Raw genomic sequence first — 24,000 nt, forward strand, 5'->3', positions numbered from 1 at the left:
ATCCTTGGGTGCAGCCTAATCGAATATTGCTGCCATCTCACGATAAGTGCCTCGGGCGAGGTGATATATCCCTAGAATTCCACTATGTCCTTATTGAACTTGCATTTCTTGAGCTTTGCATAGAGACAATTTTGGCATAATCTCTCTAAGGCCGTACGCATGTGATGACTGCGCACACCCTGACTTTCAGAGAAAATGAGGATGTCAGTCAGGTAAATGTCCCTAACATGTCATTTATGAAATGCTGGAATGTTGCTGGGGGATTGCACAACTTAAATGGCATGACCAAATATGTGAAGTGGCCATATCTGGTATGGAGATTGTCTTTCATTTGTTTCCTTCCTGGATCTTCGGTGGGTTATAACTTCCACAGAGACCCAACTTTGTGAACACCTTGGCAAAGCAGAGTTTTTCGAACAGCTCACTAATGAACAGTAAAGGATATCAGTTTGTAATCCTATTCAGAGCTCAGTAGTCCACACAAGATCAGAGGGAGCCATCTTTTTTTGCCACAAAGATGATTGGGGCAAAGAAAGATGCAAAGAAACCCCTTCCTCAGGTTTTCCTTGAGACAGCTCTGGAATGCCTGTCGTTCAGGTTTCGAGAAGGAGTAAATGAGCCCAAAGAGAACTTTTACTCCCAGCTGGAAGTCGATGTGGCAGTCATAGCCTGTGATGGTGTCGGAGGGTATCTGCTTCCTTTTTGTTCAACACCTCGGCATAGTGTTGATATTTAACAGGAATTCCTGGAGCTGTTGTGGAGATTGCCATGGTCACCTTTGGATCCTCTCTTTGCATCTCTGAATTCACTGGAGGCCGAGTACACAGCAAAGGGTTGCTGGTCCCATGTTGGCTCTCAGAAAATCAAGACTGTAGGCAAGGCGAGGAGTCAAAGTGTATCATGCCTGACTATCAGCAGATTGGCTGTGGATACCAAGGATAACTAATGAATGCAGTAAATGAACTAATCCAAACTAGAGAATTTCTTGGGGGCCTCAAAGGGTAGTAACATAGGATATCCATATGGTGGGTGACTGGTGCTGATGAAAGGAGGGACCCTGTCTATGGATTCCTCTGACTTTGGGGAGTCCTTGAGCTGGGTGGCGATACTGTGTGCTTGGGCAAACTCCAGGTCCATGAAATTCCCTGAGACACCCAAGTCTACAAGTGCCTCTAGGTTGATGTCAGGTATTGCAGGATTCCAGAACTTGAGAGGGACTTGGATATGTCCTGGACACTGACTGCCCATCACCAGAATATTGGTGAACAAGAACTGGTGTGGGCTGCTGAGAGGGGAAAGGTGCCAATCCAGCCCGGAGCCTCACTGGGGCTAGCATTTCCTGACTAGGATACAGACTGGATCTTGACAGGGCAGCTTGCTGCAAAGTGCCCTAGTTCCCTGCAGCATAGGTCTAGCTGATGCCTAACATCAATTCTTCTCCATGTCAGAGATGCGGGGTCTCACCTGACTGGCTTGCATGGGATTGGGCAATGGAAAGGCAACTGATGATAGGAGGGTTAGAGCTAGCTGGGCTGGTAGGAACTGCAGCACTATTTTTTTCTTGGCAGTGTTCGTTCAGGTGGTTGTTGATCTTGATGCCTAGGTTGCCTAAGTCATTCAGGCCAGATGGGGATTCCACTCATGCCAATTCATCTTTAATATCGTCATTCAGGCTGAGCTGGAACTGATAATGCTGGGTGACATTGTTCCACTCCCAAGCATCGGAACTCTGTTACATATTTAGCAACTACCCAGCATCCCTGCCACAACCCCGTAAGTGTGGCTTCAGCCACACACTCGTGACTCGGGTCATCGATAACCACTGCCATAGCTCGAATGAAGTCTTCAAACTATCTTAAAAGTGGGCTTGATTCTTCCAGGAGGAGAGATGCAGGAGCCATGGCCTCCCCAGTAAGGAGGCTGATATCAGTCTCACTCAGGCTTGGTTAGGGTATGGCTGTGGTTGTAGTAGAAACAGGAGCCAATACTAATACAAGAACCCATGAAATTTGTTGCAGCCACAACTGAACTTGTCAGATAGGGGGTGGGGGAGCTTGGGCTTGTAGGGAGTGGGGATCAGTGCTCATAGCGGCATGACTTCAGCTTGCAGAACCACGTTTTGCACCAGCAGGGCAGCAGCCTGGGCCTGCAAGGTCTGTAGGGCTCCCAGATATCTCTGTCAGAGAGATATAGGCCTTTGTAGAATCCATGTTGACCATATCAGCTCTAGTTCTGTTATTGCGTGTTGGGGTTGCTCAAACTGTCACATGACTGGGACATAGGTGGAAGTGCCCAGTGGTTAGAGCAGAAGTCCGGAGCCAGGAATTGGAGTCCAGAGTCAGAACCAGAGAAAAAGGCCATCTCTGACCCATGGCTCTGACATCTGGAGTCCAAAATGAGGAATCGGAGCTGTGTGTCAGACCAGTTTACTTGGAATGAAGCACGGCTGGGGCCAAGGAAGGAGCAGGGCTGGGAACAAGCAGGCACAGGCTATCACAGCCATGGGCAAATGCTTTGAGCAGCCATTAAACTGCTGCTGCTGGGCTTCAGAGCCCATCTGCTGACTCTTCCGGCCAATCAGATGATGTAACCAATCAGCAGCCTACTATAAACCAGCTGCATTCATTAGGTTGGCTAGAGCCCTACTTCTAGACTGGCTGTGCTACAGGCCCCGCTTTTTGACGCTCCCTAAACTCACAATTTACAGGTTGTTGTTTCAGTTTAGAGTTCACAGCCCCACAGAAAGGTTTTCAAAAGCCTTGTCAAAGCACCTCTGTCTCTGATTTAATCCAAGGACAGTTTTCAGCATTATAGCAATGCCTCCTACTCAGGTTTATAAGACTTATGCTGGGAGTGCACTTCTCATGGAACCTGCACATTATGACCAGCGCTTACAGCTCACATAGCTGCTGTAGTCCTCTTCACTGTTCCCCCTCTGAAATATGGCAAAGTTCTCTTGTAGTACTGGTTACCTCTCAGAGATGCATGGTAAATAATAGAGGCTGCTTTCCCCAATAGTCACCATTCACACACAATGCTCTACTAGGTGTTAGGTGGATTAGGCTCAGACATAGTTTACCACTTCCTTTGCAGCATTTCAGGTATCTTTTTTTTTTTTTTTAAACTAATAGCCCACAGCGCACATTGCTCAAGAATTAGCCTAATTAGGGTAAAATTACCCAAACATGGGAATCGCCACACTAGATTTCATTAATTATCCATCTAGTAGAGCACACTGTCCATCAACAACCCATAACAGATAAAAGTGCAACAAACCCGGTAACTGATCATTATGGAATAACCTGTCCATGGGTTTATTTCTTCCTGGCTCCATCAGTTATTGGCTGGCTTAAATCCTGAAGCAAGAGGATTTAAATCCCAACAGAAAAGCAAAGTAATACAAATTAAACAGCTTTCACGCCTCTCAAATTTACAGGCAAGAATAAGATTTCTTATTCCTTGGTGGGCTCCACAGATTCTCCCAGTGCCTAAAGGACCACACAGCACCCCAACTCAGGTTAAGGGAAGATTACCTGGCTGAAGAGGCTGTCCATCAATAAGCATTTCGTGTCACAGGGGGTTTTCTTTTTAAAGCCGTAATGTATAATGATCTATCAGATTTGATATAGGAACCATAAATGCCTCCCTGAAAAATTACCTTGAGCACAATTTTGTTGTCAGAAGTTGGCGTCCTTCCAACCCAGAGTGCAAATTTGCAAGGATCTCCTTCTACGTGCTCTGTAACACCCAGCTCTGAAGTCTGGAAATAAGAAAAATCAGTTAGGACTCCATGATAATTTTTGCACAGTATTCATGGAAAGACAACTATTCCACTAAGCTGAAATTGCATGGCCCTGGAGGTGAACTTTGAGGGAATGAAACGGTTACTGTAACATGGTTCTTTGAGATGTGATGCAGATGTGTATTCCAAGTTGGTGTGCGTGCGCGCCGGAGCCAGAAACTTTTGCCTACCAGTATCCATTGAAGGGCAGCATTTGTGCCTCATTGCTGTGGCCCCTTCCCTGGCTATACGCTGCCCCAACCTCCCTCAGTTCCTGCACACTGAACATCCAGGGGAAGATTCTGATGCAGAGGGGACGGAGGGTGGGTTGTGGAAAACATGTCTGAATCACATCTTGAAGAGCCACAGTTACTGTAAGTAACCATTTCTTCTTTGAGTAGATGCAGACATGTATTCCAAGTAGGTTACTAGCAAGCAGTACCCCCATCTGGAGGCAGGGATCGGCGTCTACCTGAATAGGATCGTAGGACTGACCTTCCGATATTAGCATTCTCTACGGAAAAAGCAGCGATCACGTAACGGTCCATAAATGTATGTATGGATGACCACGTGGCTGCCCTCCCTGTAAATATCCAATATGGAAATGTCATTAAGGAATGCCACGATGTTGCCTGCACTCTCATCGAATGCACCTGTATCTGCTGTGGGATTGGAGGGCGCATAGCTGATGCTATCTCGTATATAAGATATAATACTTCATCCTTCTAGAGATGGTCTGTGCAGAGATCACTTGTGCCTTCATTTGGTCCACATATAATATGAACAGGGGAGGTGAAGCATGAAACTGTTTAGTTCTGTTCAGATAAAAGGGTAGACAGCATCTAATGTATGGAGGTGTTGCTCCTCCAGGGAGGAATGCGGTTTGGGGAAAAATACAGACAAATACACAACCTGGTTCAATGAAACGGAGAGACCACTTTGGACACACACTTCAGGTGTGGTTGGAGTGTAACCTTGTCCCTGGAGAACTGCGTGTAAGGAGGCCTAGCCATCAGGGCCTGCAATTCGCACTCCCTCCTGGCAGAGGTAATGGTTACCAAGAATGCAGTTTTCTGAGACAGGAGGGGCAGCGGACAGGAGGCAAGGGACCAGAATGGAGGCCCTGATAGAGCCGCTAAAACTGTGTTCAGGTCCCACAAGGCACCAGCTTTCGGACTGGAGAATGCAGGCGGAGAAGTCCTTTCAGAAATCTCCTCACCGTGACATTGGAGAAAACTGATTTTCTTGGAAAGGCGGATGAAGCGCCGATATTGCTGTCAAGTGCGCCCCCAGAGAACTGAGTGCTAGGCCCAATTCCTGAAGGTGTAACAGGTAGTCCAAGATGTCCTGGATGGAAGACTCCGCTGGATGGGTCCCCCGGTCCAAGGACCACATGGAAACCTCTTCCACTTTGCCAAGTAGGCCATTCTAGTGGACGGCTTCTTACTGTTAAGCAGGACCTGTCGGACAGCCTCTGAGCAACGCCCTTCCTTCTCATTCAGCCATGCAGCAGCCACACTGTAAGGCAGAGGTTCTCAAAGTGGGGGACATGAGATGTATCCTGGTGGGCGCCATGGATGCCGGGCTGAGAGCAGGGCAGGCTGGTGGTGGGGACCGCGGCACAGGCAGCCCCAGGCGGGTGTTGGGTGTGGGGGACCCTTTGGAGGGGAGCGGAGGTTGGGGGAGGCTGCTGGCAGAGTGGGGGACACTTTGCACAGCTGCTGCAGCTCCCCGCTGCTGCCGGGCACGCTCCTGCTCCACACGCTGGTGCCGGGCATGCGCCTGTCACGCTGGTGCTGCTGCTCCCGGCAGCTGCTCCCCATCGCTACCGGGCACACCAAGCTTCTTGCGCTTCTGCACAAGGAGCATACACAGAGTCCCTGCCCATCCTTCCGGTGTGCTCACTTTTGCTTCCCGCTGGGGAGCAGGACAACTTGGTCCTGTCCCACTCTTTACTGTGGGGGAGGAGCAATCAGCTCCATCTGAATGGACGGGCTCGTATGACACGCTGCTGCTGCTGGCAGCCACAGCCGCCGCCCGCCTCCCACAGCAGCAGCAGCCCCCTCACTGCTGCCAGGTACGCTCCCTGTGCTGCTGCTGCCTCCTGCTCCCCTGCCGCTGCTACCCCTGTTCCCTGAAAGTGTGGTGAGGGTATTCAGGGGAATAGGGGTTGCAATTGTGACACAAAGGTCCAGAGGGGAAGGTGGGGGCCCTCCATTTAAAAACTTTGAAAACCACTGGAATAAGTGACAGTTTCTATTTTCTCCTGTCACAAAGAGGTCGACTGTGGGGATGCAACACGTTGCGAACACCATCTAAAGCATCTCCATCTTCAGGGACCATTCATGGCTTGGGGAGAAAACGCTGCTAAGATGATCTGCGAGATGGTTCTGGAACCCTGGTAGCTGGACAGCTATTGGGGTGATGTCTACTTCAATACAGAACTGCCACAGGTTGATAGCCTCAAGGCAGAGTGAGTGGAGTTAGATCCCCCTTGCTTGTTCACATAGTACATTGTAATGGTACTGTCTGTGAGTATGTGAACCACTGAATGCCTGATATGGTCCCAGAAGGCATGACAGGCGTTGTGGACAGCCCGAAGCTCCAGCAAGTTGAGGTGGAGCGAGGCCTCCTGTTCCAACCACAGACACTGCACCTTCAATAAGTCCAGATGCGTTCCCCAACCCAGAAGGGAAATGTCAGTAACCATGGACTTGGTTAGAGAAAGCCAAGAGAAGGGGACTCCATGGCACACACAATGTGGGGACTCCTGCAAGTGCAAGGACACCAGGACTGATGGAGGAAGGTGAATCAACCTGTCTAGAGAATGCAGAGCAGGGCTAAACCATCCTGAGACACATCTGAAGAGGGCAAAGATGCAACCTGGCGAGTTGGACCACCTGGGTGAAAGCAAACATGTGGCCCAACAGGCTCAGGCACATGCAGACAGTCCTGGACGGTTGTGACTGCAAATGAGGCACAACTATCAAATCGCCTGGAAGCAATTTGTTGGCAGGAATGTCCTCAACTTCGTGGAATCTAACAGAGCCCCAAAGAACTCCATTTCCAGAATGAGGGCCAAGTTCGACTTTATGCTGTTTAGAATGAGTCCCAAACAAACGAGTAAGCATAGAATGGTGTCAACTGGACAACCTCCTCGTCTCTGGAGTTGCCCTTTAGCAACCAGTCATTGAGGTAGGGGAAGATATGGATTCCCTTCTTCCTGAGGTATGCCATGACCACTGCAATGCATTTGCTGAAGACCCATGGTGGACAGAAGAGAGGTCAAATGTACTGAAAGTGGCAGCCACCTACAATGAAGTAAAGCTATGTCTTGTGACTCAATAGAATGGCCACATGGAAGTAGGCATCTTGAAAGTCCAGAGAAGCGAACCAGTCATTCTAAGACAAAGCAAGGAGGATAGCTGATTGAGTGACCATGTGGAACCTCACATTATTTGATGAGCTTGTTGAGTCCATGAAGGCCGAGTATGGGATTTCGGTATCAGGAAATACCAGGAGTAGAACCAATGACCCCGGTGTTCTCAACGAAACTTCCCCCACTGCTCCCAACGCTAGCAGAGAGATGACTGCTCAAAGTGTAGTGTCTTGTGAGAGGGGGTCCCTGGAAAGGGATGGAGAAAGGGAGCGGGAAGGGGATGTAGAGAGGAACTGGATGATGTAGCCTGATTTGACAGTGATTAGGACCCAGCTGTTGGACATTATCAAGACCTAAGCAGTGTAAAAGCGGGCCAGCCTTCCCACAAAATAATGGGGTGAGGGGAGACAATGAGGGAGGAAGAAGAACAACTGGAACAATGCTCTGGACAAATGAGTCAAAACGGGTGCTTAGCAGGCACCGAAGGCGGGTGCACAAAGCAGCTAGCCTCCGAATTTGAGTGCTTTCTCTTATGAGGCTTATCCCTCTTACTGGGATAGTCTCTCTGTCTTGGAGTGGAAGGGCTGCACAAAAGGGTGCTGCAGCATGTATGGCTGCCGCTGTGCCCCAAAATGGCGTCTCTTTGTGGGTGGAGTATATACCCCCAGAGACTTTAAGGTAGTCCTTGAATCCTCGAAAGAATGCAGGGTTTCATCAATTTTGTCCAAAAACTAGGTTCAGCTATCAAACGGCAAGTGCTCAATGGCTTGCTAGACATCCGGTGTGATCCCTGAGTTCTGGAGCCAGGAAGCCATCCACATAGTAATTGCTGAGCTAGCTGAAGTGTCTGCCACATCAAGTGCTGACTGCAGAGACATTTCAGCCACCAAGCAGCCTGCAATGACAAATGCCCAAAATTTATCTTGGGAAGCCTCAGGCAACTGCTCCTTAAATTTGGCCATCACTGATCAACTCTGGAAGTCATATTTTGCCAGCAGGGCTTGCTGGTTCACGATCCTCATCTGTAGTGATGCTGAGGTGTATATCTTTCTGCCTAGAAAGTCCAGGCACTTCAAGTCTCTGTCCCCTGGGGAGGGCTTTAACCTGCCCTTTCGAACCCTGTCATTCACTGCTGTGACCGCCAGGGAGTTCAGGGCCGTACCGAGGCCGGTATATCCCAAAGAGTCCTTGCAGACTTGAGGAGTGCCTTATTAACTGGGAGAGCTACTCTCCCAGGGACAGAGGACTGGAGAATGTCCATGAGTTTATGGGTATTCTCCTGGAGAAACTCCACCTGAATATTCAGGGACGAAGCCACTCAAACATAAAAGACCCTGGCATGCCTTGAAGTCTTCTGGGATAGTAGGGGAGGAAGAACCCAGAAACTCTATTGCCTGGGGACAAGGATGAGGCTGTCGGCTGGACCAGAGACAGATCCTGTTCCTGAGGCAGTGTTTCCAGACAGGGAAACTCCGGTGGCTCCACAGGAAGGGGAAAAGTGGGCATTTGGACTTGCAGCTGATCTGCAGCCACCAATGCTGCACAAGCAGGTGATCTCGCTCTTGAGACCTCTGGGAGTGAGGAGCTTCCCACTGAGCCTAAGGCAGCCACTGGTATGGGTAAAAGCATTGGTGGCCAGTAGGCACAGGGCCAAGGGAATCCACCCTGAACTCGGGGCGCATGCCAGCCTTGGTAGTTGTATTGGCCTCCGGACCCAATCAGGTGAAGTGGAACTGTAGAACAAGGAACCTGACTCTGAAACAGAGGAGTCCTGGACCTTGGAGACATGGGAGGGGCAACTCCAAAGGGAACCAACAAGTGATCTGACTCATCCATAACCCCAAAACAAGGTCAGGACTGGTGCTGTAGTTGGCACCAGTGGTGCTGAAAAGGTTGGTGCCACAGGCCGTTAGTCCTGATTTAAACGACAGTACTGGAGCACTTGCGTGCATCGATATGAAGGGTGGCGACAACCACCATGGAACCATCTGCAGCATTGATCGTGTCGATGCCAAGGAAGGGCCTGGTACTGAAGAACTGACCTGTCTCTGGTATTGTGTCCACACTAATCCCAGGAAGGGATGCTTTGCGGAGCGGTGTAGATTTGGCAGCACGCTCCTACTGAGGCATCATCATGGGTGTCAGCTTCATAAAGTCTTGAACCAGCAGTGAGGACAGGACCAAAAGGCTAAGTAGGACCGCTACAGCCTGGTACGCTGATGTCACTGACATTGTTGGTACTGGACTCGATGGTATGGGGTGTCTGCCCTCTGCACCCTGTACAGAGGGAAAGTCAGAGGCATTTGTGCCAGTCTGTGCTCTTCTTAGGGGAGATGCAAAAGTCCTCCGGGGCCTGGAGTGCTCCCGACTAGTTTGATATGACCTATTTGTTGCCGCCGATGGAAAATGACTCCTGTGCCTTTTCGGAGAGACCACTGCCCTGGAATGGGAGGCAGCAACACTTTCTGAGTTGGAGGATGATCTGCGGCCCGAGGAAGGCCTCGGTACTGGGTCAGACCTCATGACCTGCTGCTTAAGGCAAAGGTCCCGTGCCACCTGAGTCCGCTTCTTGAACAATCTGCAGATCGAATAATAAATCCGCTCCCTAAGGTGAGTTTTGCCAAGGCAGAGCAAGCACCGCATGTGGTGGTCATTGTTAGGAATCACCACTCCACAGGAAGGGCAGTGCTTGAACCCTGGTGAGGTTAGCACTACCACTATACTATTTCTTTTAACTAACACTAACTATTAACTATGTACAATAAAAGTAGGCGAAGAGATAAAATGTGAGGTTGTGAAGCAACAACCGCACAGAGCTCTGACTTCAGCCAATGGGCGGTGAGAAAAAACTGAGGGGGGTTGCGGCAGCGCTGCCTCATATAGCCAGGGGAGGGGCTACAGGCATGAGACCTAAGCACTGCCCTCTACAGGTACTGCTAGGCAAAAGTCTCTGACCGCAGTGCACGCACAATATGCATCTACATCTACTTGAAGTAGAACCCAAAATATAAAAGGGTAAATTATAGGCCAAAGTACTAGCTTCTCAAAACATTAACTTGGGCACAAGCAGATGTTTTAATACCAGAACTTCGTAGAGAATTTCTATCCTATAACTTGTTTTTTTTTCCAATTGGAATATGATCTAAAATGTCAATTAGTTTCTCCTTTAGCAATACAAAAAGGATTTAATCCAACGGAGCTAGGAAATAAATTAGGGAATACAAATCAAACTGCAAGATCTAAAAGCTGAGTGTTCAGAATTGTTATGTTGGGCCATGGTTTAAGTAGAAGTAATGCAAAGGCAATTGTTATGTGCTTGCTGGAAACACTATTTTCCTACACACACACAAAGCACTACCAGCACGTACACACTGATTGAAGAGTGCATTGGATAGTCAGAACATGAAAGGCACTACTTTTTTTTCCTAATAGCATTTCAACATTAATTGTTTTTGTGGCCTTGGTCAAATCACAGTTAGAGTCTCTGCTTTGTTATCCCCATCTATAAAGTGGGTCTTATTTTCCTCATAAGGGTGTTTAATGTTTGTAAAGCACTTTTATTTCAAGTCTAAAATATATTTTATTCATCTATGAACAATCTTTGCATGTGCCATCAAGCTGTATAATGCAAATACTGAAGGGTATATTAACATGTAACACCACAATTAAAAATACCCAGTAAAGTATTTTTAAGTGAACTTTTAAAAGTCATTAATATAAGTGACATTTGGAAAAGCAAATCCTCTGGGTACAATAGGGACTCTGGTGTTGAAAAGCCCCATTCTCAAAAACTTCTCAAAGGACAGAGATATTAAAAAGAAATCAGATAATTTATACAGGGTACAGGCAGAAATATAAACATGAACTAGACTATCTGATTGAAGAAGAGAACAAAAAACCTAGTAATACAGAAGTCCACTGCTTGTCTCAAAATAAGACAAGAAATGGAATAATTTATATTCTGCAGCAAGCTTTAAATAAAAATTTTAGTTATTAACAACTGGAAATTTAGTTACGTTTTAAACAATTTAGAAAGACTGTAGTTTCAGGTACTGCACTTGCCCACAAGTCCTGCCAATTTTTTATAAATTTACAAATCACATTTTTCTATATTTTTTTAATTAATATCTGTCCTCCATCTATACCAAGAAACAGTTTATTCACAAACTGCTATAAAGTATACCATGTGAAAATGAAACACAAGGAAAATATATTTTCTTCAACCCCTTTCAGTTTGACAATAATTTCAGCTGTTACTTGTCACAATACTGTATTAAAAACAGTGTATGTTTTTTCAGTTGATGGTATTCCTTTACTTTCACTTTTTAATAATTACGTGTAGTAATTATGTCATCAATCCTCTGATTTTGAGACAAGGAATATATTAAATTTGTATTACTGGGCGGGTTTTTTTGCTCTCCTTCTTCAACTTAATCCTGTGTGTTATCTTGAGATATCCTCATTAGAACAGGCTAGAAAATGCCCTCATGGAAAATTTCAACAAAAACAGATTTTTGTCAAAATTTTCCATGGAAAATATGAACTTTCTGTCTAAATATCTAAAATAGAAAATTATCAGCTTTCAGCATAAATTTTTTAAAATTTTTCTATGAAAAAATCAATACTTTCCATGGAAAGCAAACATTTGCTATAAAAAGCTTTCCACAGAAAATTGGGGGTTTTGACAAAACCAATGTAAACAGAACATTTTCCACAAGCCCTAATCCTAGTTCTGCCTTTAAGATTATCATTTCCATAAGCACACCGCAATGTTTCTGTCTCATAGGTTAATTATAGGAAAGGCCAGACTGACAATGATGTGGGATTGGGCAGAAGGAAGACAATACACTGTCTATTCCTAGCAAGTATGAAAAATCTGGCAAGCAAACCAATCCATCCAGGTATAAACCTTTAACACATCTGTTTCTTTGACATGTACAAGATAGTTGATTTCAAATAGAAAGTGCTGACATTTCGCAGGAAAACTGACGTAACATTATTTATATGCATGGCTTTTAAGAGCAAAACAAGTTGCCATTGTCCTAGGAGTTCTATCATCCAACCCTGTTCTCGGCCTTCAAACTCCTATTACATATACATTTACAGACTGTTTCTGCAGCTACCCTGAAGATTTTTTTTTTATTTACTTTATGCATTCTATTTTTGATATCAGGCAGGATGCTGCAGAGCAACATAAACTTCAGCTTAGGATCTTTACTCGGCACAGTGCAATATGAGGACATCAACAATGGACAGGAAGCAGAGCTCTGGGATTGTTTTAGAGACATCAATAATAATGACAAATTCCATTTTGTTCCCTAACATTTCATTATTGACATTCAGCTAGGTCAGAAGTTGACTTTATGTGGTTCAATGCGTTAATACACCAGCTTCTCATCCCTAGAAACTTCAGTTCAAACCATGGTTTAAATCACAAAAGAAAGTTTGGTTATCTCAATCAAGATCCTTTGTGAACTTGTCTAAACATCACAAAGCTATCATACATATCATTATTACGATGACTGGCAGTCTGTGTCCTCAGGATGTTCTGAGGACCAGGATAGCAGGAGTGAGCCTTTTTTGGGAGGGAAGTCACAACTGAGGCATAATGACAATTTGTGGTATGTGTAAGGAAGCAGCTTTCACAGTGTTTCCCCAGCAACTAGCCTGGCTCTGAGAGCTACTAATAGAAGCTCGGAACTGAAATGACAACCTTTCAAGGGACAAAGTTTATTTTTCAGTACTTGTCCTACACTTGGCTTTTCCACCAGGGCCTTGGGAGCTGAGATCACCTGAGGTGCTCAATGTAATGATCTTACATGGGCAACGAAGTAGGCTGTGCTCAATGAAGGGTCCACAACTGTGGCATTTGTTACCAGCTTTATTTCAAATAAAACCGATGTTTAGGTCACGTTGTAGTTATTCTCCCAATCTCCTCAAGGGGGAAGGATCAGCAGGTGAGTGGGACTGATAGGCGTGTGTGATAGATAGAGTAGAAACTGAGAGAATACGTCTTACTTTTTGAAGCATGCTCTGCATTATTGGTTTAGACTAGGGTTGCCAAAGAAAGCGAGTTAGATACTTATCTACCTTATACGCCATTTAAAAATCCCAGTCTCAGTTTTGTAGCCTTTATACATCTGGCCAAAGCATATGACAAAGGCATTTTTAGAAATGTAAACAGTGATTTATGCTTATATCCTTCCAATAGACCATCAGAAGTATCTCGAGTCAATGAAATACTGATTTGCAGGCAGGGTTCAATAGGCCCTGTAAGAACAGAACATACACTGAAGCTATTACTATGCAGCTGTGTGTTCTACAAAGCCCACTGCAAGCTTTTCAGAACAGGGAGACTCTACTTTTATTTTTGTAGAGGACGTACCAGAATGCTAATCAGGACATCTGGGTGCAAGGGTAAACAGTAATAAGTGCTGCTTCTAATAATTCTGCGTCAGCCAACCCCTTTTTTAAAAAACTCATTTAGTTTTAAAAAATGCATCCTACTTAAGAGTCACATGTATAATGGACACATAAAAACTGTTATGAATTGGATTAACCATAAATTCACTTTCGCCACACCAGGTCCCACGAGGACTAACAACTTCTCCATTTCAACACCCCCTTTTTCTCAGAAGCATGGCAAGACAGTAAGCCTAACTACTTACCTTAAAAAGTCAATCATCCAATACTATCAATTCCAAGCATTTCTTTTGGGCACATGCTGAGGGTTAAAGTTTCATATATGTTTCAAAGTCATGTTTAAATCATTTGAATACAGCCGCTTATAACTTTTGGTTACATTTGGATAAGAATTCTTTAATTTTTCTGCGATACAAAAAACTTCTATTGTTTTCTCATACTTACAAACAGTTTGCTCTTGTATATGTACTTGCTCCTCCCACTGGAATCCTTCACCTCTTTACTGAAGACCAAGGACATCTCAAAGAGGAAGAGATGCCTCTCACGACCCTTTCGGATTAAAGTTTTGGGGTCCCAAACTTGGAAGGATTCCTGAAGGATGAGCTCTCCCTGAGATTCAATATTCTCATCAAACCCTAGAAAACAGACAAAGACAGACAAGGTCAAGCTGAAAATTAAAAGTGAGAACACTAAAAGCATATCATGCTTTCCCAAATAATTCCCTCACCCTTCCCTTTTCAAATATATTTAGTATTTTTAATAGAGAGTGTTCAAGGAGGTGGTATTCAGATCCCAGTTGGTTTAGAGTATGCTTTACGGTTCAAAGCCAAATTGTAACTCAAGTTTACATTTCAATTCAACAGCTGAAAAGTCTTGTGAACTGTTCTGGTATGATTTTGGCCCCAAATTGCATGTCTCCAAGATCAGCTTCTCACATATACCTGCCATCATGAGATTAAACTTTTCTTACAAGGTTTCTGCCACCTCAGGCTGAAATCTTACAAAACTATTTTGTAACTCATCTAAAGCCAGAATTTAACCTCATGTGACAAAGTCAGGACAACAAGGATGGGTTTTAAATCAGCGAATGTAAATTTGCACACCCTTTCCCCAGAAAGCCCAAGTGATTTAGGTTTAAACTTCCAGTTTTAGTCTAACTACAATTCTAGGGAACAGATGGACCTGAACCACATATTCTAGTTAGGATCCTCACCTCCTCAGGTTTTAGGTTTCTTAACAGGAGCACCATCAGGCTCATCTCTCTTTCAAAAGAGAGGAATATAATTTGAAAAAAAGATGTCTGGCCTTTAAACACCAGTTTCCTTCTAAATGGTCTAATTTAACTTTTTACTTCACTATAGAGTGAGAAGCACAGTTTAACCTATGCATTTCTCAGTCTAGACCAGGGGTGGGGAACCTTTTTTCTATCAAGGGCCTGATGGTGGCCCTGGCGGCGGGGGAGAATTTGGCGGCGGGGGGAATTCGGCAGCGGCGCAGTTGCGTGGGGCAGTGCCCGCCGCCAAAAAGGGACAAACGGCGGCAGGGTTTCAGCGGCGGTCACTGCCCCCTCCCCCCCCCCCACGGAACACCGCTGCCACCGCGAAACCGTGCCGCAGCCGAATTCCCCGCCGCCGCCGAATTCCCCCCCGCCGCCAGGGCCACACCACATGCGGCCCGCAGGCCGGACGTTCCCCACCCTGGTCTAGACCAATGACATCACTTTTCTTATAAAAGAAATTCAATAACTGTTAATAGAAACAATACAGACCTGAGAAATCTCTGACAGGTCACATCATTTAAGGGTGAATTTATATTTACTGTATGTTTAAGCTTAAAACATTATATAGCAAGTTTGTAGATGAACAGGGCCTAGACTACCATGACCATATAAAAGCATTTACATAGAGAAACACTATTCCAGTCTTCACTGTGCAGACATATCCCTGCTTCCCAAACTACAGAGTAACAACAATTTGTGTTTTACTAAGCAGTTATACAAAAGGGACTTTTTAGAGCAAAGGGAAATAATATGGAGAGCATCAGAGAGAAGCTGGATTAGGATGTTCATTTAGGAGTCTCGTGAGACATAAAAGGAAATGTGTTCACTCACTAGATTCATCTAACATGGAATGACTCATAACTATACACATCTGCTTCACTTGATATGTGAAAGAAATATTAGAATATTCTGTAGAGTCAGCCTACTTGCTCTTAACAATAAAGGATGAACATTAATGCTTTTCAGCATTCAAGCTGACACTGAATGTTTAACAAGGACTTTGGGACTGATCCTGCAAACTCTCATTCACATTAGTAGTTCCATAGGGCTACGGAGGGCAGGGGGATTTTAAAAAGTGACACTCAGGAGTACACGTCCCACTGAAAGTCAATGCAAGCTGTGCTCTTAAGTCTCTCAGGAGAGTTGGGAAATCTCATCTGAATTGTTTTCAGTTTCCTATCATAGGGCCCAATCCTACAGTCAAAAAGTCTCAAAGAAAATGTAGTATTAACCAAAACATATGTGATAAATCCTCTATATACAACTTAAATCGGCTGTGGTCATGCTTTTATCTCTATTTGTGATGGATTGCTTTGTGAAACAGATCTTCTATCAAAGGTATCAAGTATATGGGGAATCTTTTTATGCAATACATGATCAGCTACAGACTATGAAAGGGTTTTGGGTCAAATGTCAATTATAAGCATATGTAAGCAGCTGAATCCAAACTTAAATGCCTGTTATATTCTGCATGTGCATGACTGTTCTTTTCTGGCTATGTCTCAAACTAAAGTGGTTTATGTTGCCTTTTTTTTTTTTTTTAAACTGTCAAAAGATGTACTGTTTTTGAACCAGAAGTCAGTTATGGAACAGACAGCATACAGATGTGAAAGCGATGACCTTCCTGGAGATTATTACTTGATACATAGACCGGAACCACCTCTGGTGGACTTTCTTCATACAAAAAAGTTATGATACTGGATGAGAAATGCAGCTGAAGTTCTTTAGCTTCACGTGTGTTCCCCTAGAATTTTTAGAATAGAACCGAATCAAATGTTTCAACAGTAAGTTGATTCTTTTCAATAGCTATAATAGCAGGGTCTGGATGTAAGGAGATCCTTTTTTAATAAGAGATATTGGTATAATATTTTGTTATCTGCTTTTTTTATTTTTATATTTTTTAATAAAAATAAATTATCCAACTAATTCCATGCCAAAAAATGAAAGCATATCAATTTCATTAGAAAGTGAAAGCAACTCTAAGAAAATTTCCACTTTTCCCCCAGATCTCTTTGACTTCAGCTAATATTTTAATATGTAGTTATGGAACCTATTACACAAGTGTATGTTGGCAAGTTTTACCTTCCAGCATGCTGAGGTGCATAGCATCATTGGCTCGCTTTGGCACACTAAGCATCACCTCCAGACCATCTTTAATCTCGCCTTTACCTTCTTCACAGCAGGTGAGTAGCTCCTGCAGAAGATCAACATGACATTATTGGAATAATCTCTGTTTCTACAGCACAACTAAGAAAAACAGTAGCACATGCTCTGGTGACCAACGACCCAGTCCTGCCAGGTGCCCTTCAGATCCTCACAGACTTCAAGCAGTAGTGTAGCATACTCCATACTTCAGAAGATCAGGCCCTAAAAGGGTAGCAAGAGAGTCTATTTGATTAGTTAACCATCCATATGTATTAAAGTAAGTTGATCCAAATATTAACTGGTCTTTAAAACTGATAGTGTTAAAGAAAGAAACTTTTGATAAAATGATTAAATTTTTAATTTCTAATGTTTAATAAATGGACTAAATGTTAGGATACGCTTGCAAATCTTCCAAAAGTTATAGGTTTGCTCGAATACATATGTGTACATGATGTACAGGTCAAAGAGATTTGCTTAAGCACTTGAAACTAGGGTCACAATCCTGCATTCTGATTTAACAGTATATATCCTTGTGCCCATGCTGAGTACCACTGACCTTAGCATGAAACTGCATGGGTCTACATTACTTGATCCTAATGCAGGACTTTCTTAGTGTCAGACATTCTTGTGCCACACTGTTGCAGCATCTAAGCAACACAAGTATAAAACCTATCTTTCCTTTGCTGAAGAGGCTACATCCCCCCAGGTATCCAAGTGAGCTGCATATTCACTACCCCATGTTTCTAAAATGTCTTTTCCTTTAAAAAAATAAAACGGTCTTATTGCTCATCCCTAGCCTATTTTTGCTATTTCATTTTTATTTAAGAACTGTCAATACAACAAATGCAAGAAACTAGAGTAGAAACAGACTTCAGAATTCTGTGGCTTTAGCAATGAAAGATGAAGATACTTCAAGGACTTTCTGGGCATAGGTTCTGAAAGAGACAAATTAAAGCATCTTGGCCACAATTTGGGGGAGTGACCTAGACCTCCGAAATTTCAACTGTTTCAGCTGCCACTAATTTGTTGGTTCTCTCTACTCTTCCTGGCTGCTTTTATTTATGCTCTTTCACATCTGCCAAGTCTCCTTCCTTTGCTTTTTCCCCCCCTTTAAAATGCTGTTTTGATCCCTTACTTCATTGTGCAGGTGGCAAGAAAGCAACAGCGTACTAGGAGACTGTTCTCTAAAGCACATAATCAGGATGCTTCACTTTGCTGATGTTTGCACAGCGGAACAGAACGAATTGGCACGGGAGAGACACAATTTAAATAAACTGTATATAGGGAGTGGTGAGGAGGTAAGACAAATGATCAGCCGGAGATAATGCATGAATAATCGGAAACACAGAAAGAAGAAAAATAAACTTAATGTCCTCAGTTGGATACTTTCCTTAAAACTGTCAGCCCTAATGTTTTCCAGCCTTCCTTCAGCACATCTCCTTATGTGACCTACATCATGAAGTTCAGAGATAGGCCAAAATGCAGGCCGCAGGCTTGATTTATAACCACTTCTGATTTCAAGCACAGGGAGGGGCTTTGGATTAGGAACTCTGCATCTACATCCACTTCTGTGTATTTGATTCTGGTCACTTCCAAAAGTGAAAGGAGCCTATTTTCTAATTCTGGACTAGACGCAGCCAAAATCTCTTGAAAACAGCCAATGTAGGTACTTTCACAGCAGATGACAGTCAGACAATACCAGTTTGTTTTTTGTATTCTGCCATTTTAGGCTGCAATTTTACTTATTAAAGCTTGACACTTCTGGCACCATCAAATCTGAACTCAAACAGCAATAGCCCTAGGTTGGACATGAACTCAGAAACTTAAGTTCAAGCCTGACTCAGCTCGCAACACTGCCACCTCATTCCCTCACTAGTTAAGAAACAACCACCGTAAGTGGAGGCTGTCATTTAGTCCTAACTTTCAATCTGTTTTTAATTTCTTCTCCTGGAGATATGGGATGATCCTCATTTCCTTCCCCCTCCAATCTGTCACAGTATCCCACAATGCTCAACACCCTTTAAGCTATGGGTAACTAAACAGAAATTTGGAGGATATCAGTGCCACTAGGCGGATGAAGTGGCTGCTTGTGAGTAGTGAGGCATATTCTACACACAAAATTATTGCTTTGTGACTCACTGGAATCATGAAACTAAGCTTTCTTGACAGTACAGGTCACCAGTCAGCTCAGACCATCAGGCTGCCCCACAACTTTAGTATTAATCTGTAATTTTGGCAATGTTTATATTTAAAATTAAGTATTGAAACTGACAGCTGAAACTTTCTAAACACATATCTGTTTGGATCAATACTGTAAATTACATAATTAGCAAGTTTATGGATTTATTCATTAATTTTTTCACAGACAGAGGGCAGGGAGGATTTCTCATTTAATATACGATGAGATGTTAGATTCCACCTGTCGTCACCTGAAATGGTCAAGTTATTAAACATTTAAAAAAGAATAATAAGTGATATCTTATCAGTACATAAGCTGGCAATCAAATCAAAGTGCAATTTTAAATTTTAGCTAAACAGAGAAAAAGATAACATCTAATTTTGAACTTGTTAAGCAAACAAAACCCAAGATACCCTAGTATATATAAAACTGCAAATACATTACTCAGGTAACATAACCACTGCCCTGAAGTCCATAGTATTAAGCGTTGTCTGTTCATCGTCAAATGCTTCTTTCACTTAACCGAAAAGCTCTACTTACCCTCATCTTATGGTAGTAATATGTGTTTATCTGCATTTTAGTATTCGTAATATCATTTTCTAGATAATTTTGTACAGTATTACATAAAAATCCACAGGTCAGTGGTTTTCCAGGTAGATACTCTTAATAGAGAATTAGGCAATTTAAAAATATGAATACAGCTAAAGGCTTGTGAGACTTCATTCTAGGAGCTATTTCCACATTATCATTCACAAACTCACGGGATAGATGTCTGCTCCTCATTTTTAACTGGAAAAGCCAAAAGAGTATTTTTTAAATTAACAGTAGGATAACTAGAGCAAGTATATAGTTGTCTGATTTGATTTACTGGTGTCTGAATAGAAAATTACTTATTTGGGACAATTTTTCATTTTTAAGCAGTTTCTTACAGAAGATGTTACTGCAATTCCTGAGGTCCACTGAAAAGCTGCAGCATCAGGCCTTATGCATGTAACAGTCCTACTGATTATGATGGGAGTTTTGCCAGTGTGAAAACTGCAGGATCAGATATCCTAAAACTTTAAAGTGATACCTACCTTTAAGAGAAGCTGATATTTTGTTATCCTCTGGACAGGTTTGATAAGGTAAGAAGAGATGGAGTTTGCCAATCCATGTCGCTGTTGTATTTCCTGTATTAAACAACCACAAGTTTGAGTGTCACATGTATTAACAATGGCAGGTTAGCCAGCTACAAGTGCTACATTTTATACAGAACTTGTACTTTCCATTGTAATCAGAAAAGAAAAATGGATGGCATAGCAAGGTTTCTAAACCAAAGCATATTATATTTTGAGTCCATCTGCTCACCTTCCATATCAAAATTCTTTTAACTTCCTGGCCAACTGTCAAATGTTTAAAAAGGACCTGTATCTGAATAGCAAAGACTCTGGATCTGAAACACGGGGTGAAGATATTTTAATTTTGATAATTATTTCCCAAGTCACTTTAGGTAAACAGGGAAATGCTTTTGGCTGTGATGATATTGTCTGGCAATAACCAGCACCAATCTGGGAACAGATTTCACAGAGTACTTTGCTAGTTTAAATGTAACCAACTCAGGGAAACATGTTTTATTAACTACCACTCCAAGGCCAGCAGAGGGAGCACAAAGTATAATTTACTGAGTGCTTAACAGAAGGGAAAGAGCTCAGCAATAGTAGGGAAAACTTTTAAGAGGCAAGCTGAATATTTACATCAGGAAGACTTTCTTCCATTATATTATAACAGTTGTAAAAGTAGGCTAATTAAGAACTTGAAACACCAAATGTTTGACTGATCGGTTTTTGTCAATTTGGGACAAAACTTTAACAAAATTTTCACCCAGAGGGTACTTGTACTCATTGCAAAGTAGCAAATTATCTGTTGAATCCAGGAGCTGTAAAACCACAATCGTAACACAGTCATACACACACAGCAAGAAGTACAGGCTCTGTACTAAATATGAAGTCAAGTATGTTTTTAGTTTGAAGCTGAAACGCTAGATTTCTTTAATAGAGTCACACGCATGAGATACTGCTTTTAAGGAAATCTTAAGTTTGAGGCTTTATAAAATTGCAAACAGCATCCCTATAATGTACAATGCAGTCTTAGCTTCTATATATACTTAGATATGAGTGTTACATGCTCTGTGATGTGTGCACATATGTACTAAGTATCTATGCATTCATCCGTATACACACACTTTTTACATCAATATTAGTTGCCTAATTACACATTAGATAGGATTATCTGGTCATCTCTGACTAGTTCTCTCTCCCAACAGAGCTGTTCATGTATCAGAAATGCAGCATGTGGAAGTCTAACATGATGTGTCGTTAAAATGTTCATACAGTTGGAGGTATTAGTGAAAGCTCTTTGGCATATGGGTCAGATACCTGTAAACCTTTTAAAAAGTGATTAAATCACCAGCCTCTTTTTTCTCCTCTTTGCATAAACAGTTCTTCCCAGTATCCATTTTGCTAGTGCTGGCTACATACAGGAACACACTGCCTGCCCCTCCTCCGCCACGGCTCCTGGGGCTGAAGGAGTTCTCAACCCCATCACAACAGTCAGGGCTGGAGGTGGGATCCAGGGACCACGTTCGATAGCCCAAGGTTTGCTATTGTGAAGGGTGTTATAGTGAGGGTCTACTGTCCTTCAGGACAGAGCACCATAATTGGTTTTTAAATATACATGCACTCTTTAATGAAGGACATATTTGGAAAGGACATCTTAGTCCTCCAATGTGGCAATTACGCTCCTCAGTGAAGTTCAGGCGCTGAAAGTCCAGAAGCAGTTGCTGCCTTTTTGCCCTGGTTTCGCATGGACATCACATGTGCCCCGTAAGGAACTTCCATGTAAAAGCAAGTTGTTCCATAACTAGATTAGCAGCTGCGACGGGGTGTATAAACCTCTCATTGAACAGGAGGGGGTTAAGGTGCAGCTCTGGGCTAAGAAGGCTCCACCTTGCCAGCCAGGCAGCTCAGTCAGGGGTTGGCAAGCCAGAGAGAAGGATGTTCCCTGGGAGCTCCAGGGGAGACCTGAGTTGAGCCTGCACCACCCTAGGGAGCAGAAGAGCCTCAGCACCCAGCGAATGGGAGCAGGACTGGAAACCTGGAAGGCGAAGTTCCCAAGAGACAGGTGGCAGCAGGATGGGGTGCATGCCAAAGTAGGCAGTGACCCAGGGAAGCTGACACCAAACACTAAAAGGTGAGCAGCCGAACCAGTTTCATAGGGCTCTGGGTCAGAACCCGGTGGACTGGGGGGGCTTGGGTTCTCCTACCCCATCCTACACCGTAGCCAGTAGGTGGAATTGCTGCCCCCCTTTCCCTGAATGGCACCCGTTAGGGGCGATTGCTGCTGTAGGCACTATCCACTAGGCAGGAGACCCTTCCCCCCGATTACAGCAGCTTTGCACAGTACATGTAACAGAAATAAAAGCAGGTTACTTTTAATTTACATTTTCATGCTGCAATAGCAGAGCTATTTTTTTTTTAACCCAGTCCAAGATTTTAGCTTTCATTCAGTATAATCAAACAGAACCAAATTCATCACTGTTGGAATATGAAGCATCTGCCTCTGGAAACTGTAGTTTTATGTCTCAGTTTTAATTGCTAAAATCTGTTTGCATTTCAAAACAGGCATTCAACTGTTATGTTTCTAATTCCTTTGATAGGTGATAGTGGCTTTTAAAATTAAATTTTAATTGATTTTTATGAGATTAATATAGCAATAAATCACTATATACTGGACACAGGAAATATAAAACTTCTTAGATCTAACTGACGTATTGTAGGATTATTAATTACAGAGAGTTTATCTGGTGTTACAAGTACATGTCCAATTTCTTAGGAATTCCAATGTAATTAGAACTGCATGATTAAAAACAAGCCATCCATATTTTTAATATATGAACAAAGAGTCTGGTACTTACATCAAAATATGCTCCTGCATGCTCCAATATCAGCTGGGTGGAATCTGGCTTATTTTTACAATATGTAACATACATTTGGAACTTATCTGCCTGCAGAATAAAATGCAAATTTAAACAGCTTATGAAAGAGCATTTCCACTGCCTGAAACCAGTCAAACTACTGGGGATTCTTTTCCAATTCCAACCAGTGATGTGAGAAAACACACTACATAATTACAATCAAAATAATAAAAAGGCATGAGAAAGCTGATTAATAGCTAAGTGAGCTATATTCTGCCCTCAGGTATATGTACACAATTCAAACTGATTTCAGTGGGAGCCACGATCTTGCATTTGTTGTTGGCACACATTGGCTTTTTAATTAAAAGTCAATGGTTTGTTTACTCAAAGAAGAAAAGTACTTGTACAAATACACTAAGAAAAAGACAACAAAAAAGCCTCCATCTCCTTCTGCTCTCGATTTCATTTGTTACTTCTAACACCAACCATGATTTCATTACCCAAGTTACGAAGCAGTGCCCAACATCTTCCGGTAACTGTTCGTATTTCTCAAGCTCCTTTAGGAATATGCTGTGAGTAGAGAAAAACAGAACCATTAAATGGAACATGGCATGTTTCCATTAGGGCAGGTAACATTTATTTAGCGTTTGAGCAGATATATTGTGAGAGGATCTTTGTAGCAACAGCATCGTCTGACAGCTGGATCAAGATATTATGAATGGATGAGAATCTGGAGTGCCAAGAGCCTACCAGGATAACATCTCAAACAACAGAGATTTTATAATGGTGGGGCATAAATACTGTTGTATTAAGCTTTTTACTGCTGCACTATCTACTCACTTCAGAAAGGTGAGAGATCACA

The 24,000-nt window shown here is 43.1% G+C and overlaps 1 protein-coding gene across 4 annotated transcripts in view; it reads right to left on the reverse strand.

The window, feature by feature from the left end:
• The window catches only part of TRIO (trio Rho guanine nucleotide exchange factor), a 402,248-nt gene that overhangs the window by 101,018 nt on the left and 277,230 nt on the right, over nucleotides 1–24,000 (reverse strand). For all 4 annotated transcript variants that reach the window (XM_067569989.1, XM_067569997.1, XM_067570009.1 and 1 more), the window contains 6 exons: nucleotides 23,639–23,708; nucleotides 23,139–23,228; nucleotides 20,263–20,355; nucleotides 16,945–17,056; nucleotides 14,028–14,218; nucleotides 3,659–3,760 (listed from right to left, as the gene is read on the reverse strand). In XM_067569989.1, the coding sequence (XP_067426090.1) occupies nucleotides 3,659–3,760; nucleotides 14,028–14,218; nucleotides 16,945–17,056; nucleotides 20,263–20,355; nucleotides 23,139–23,228; nucleotides 23,639–23,708 (658 nt within the window). The remainder of the gene's footprint in view (nucleotides 1–3,658; nucleotides 3,761–14,027; nucleotides 14,219–16,944; nucleotides 17,057–20,262; nucleotides 20,356–23,138; nucleotides 23,229–23,638; nucleotides 23,709–24,000) is intronic.

This window comes from Emydura macquarii, unplaced genomic scaffold (assembly GCF_026122565.2).
Source record: "Emydura macquarii macquarii isolate MOO-44397 ecotype Brisbane River unplaced genomic scaffold, CSIRO-AGI_Emac_v2 contig_320, whole genome shotgun sequence".
Classification (NCBI taxonomy): Eukaryota; Metazoa; Chordata; order Testudines; family Chelidae; genus Emydura; species Emydura macquarii.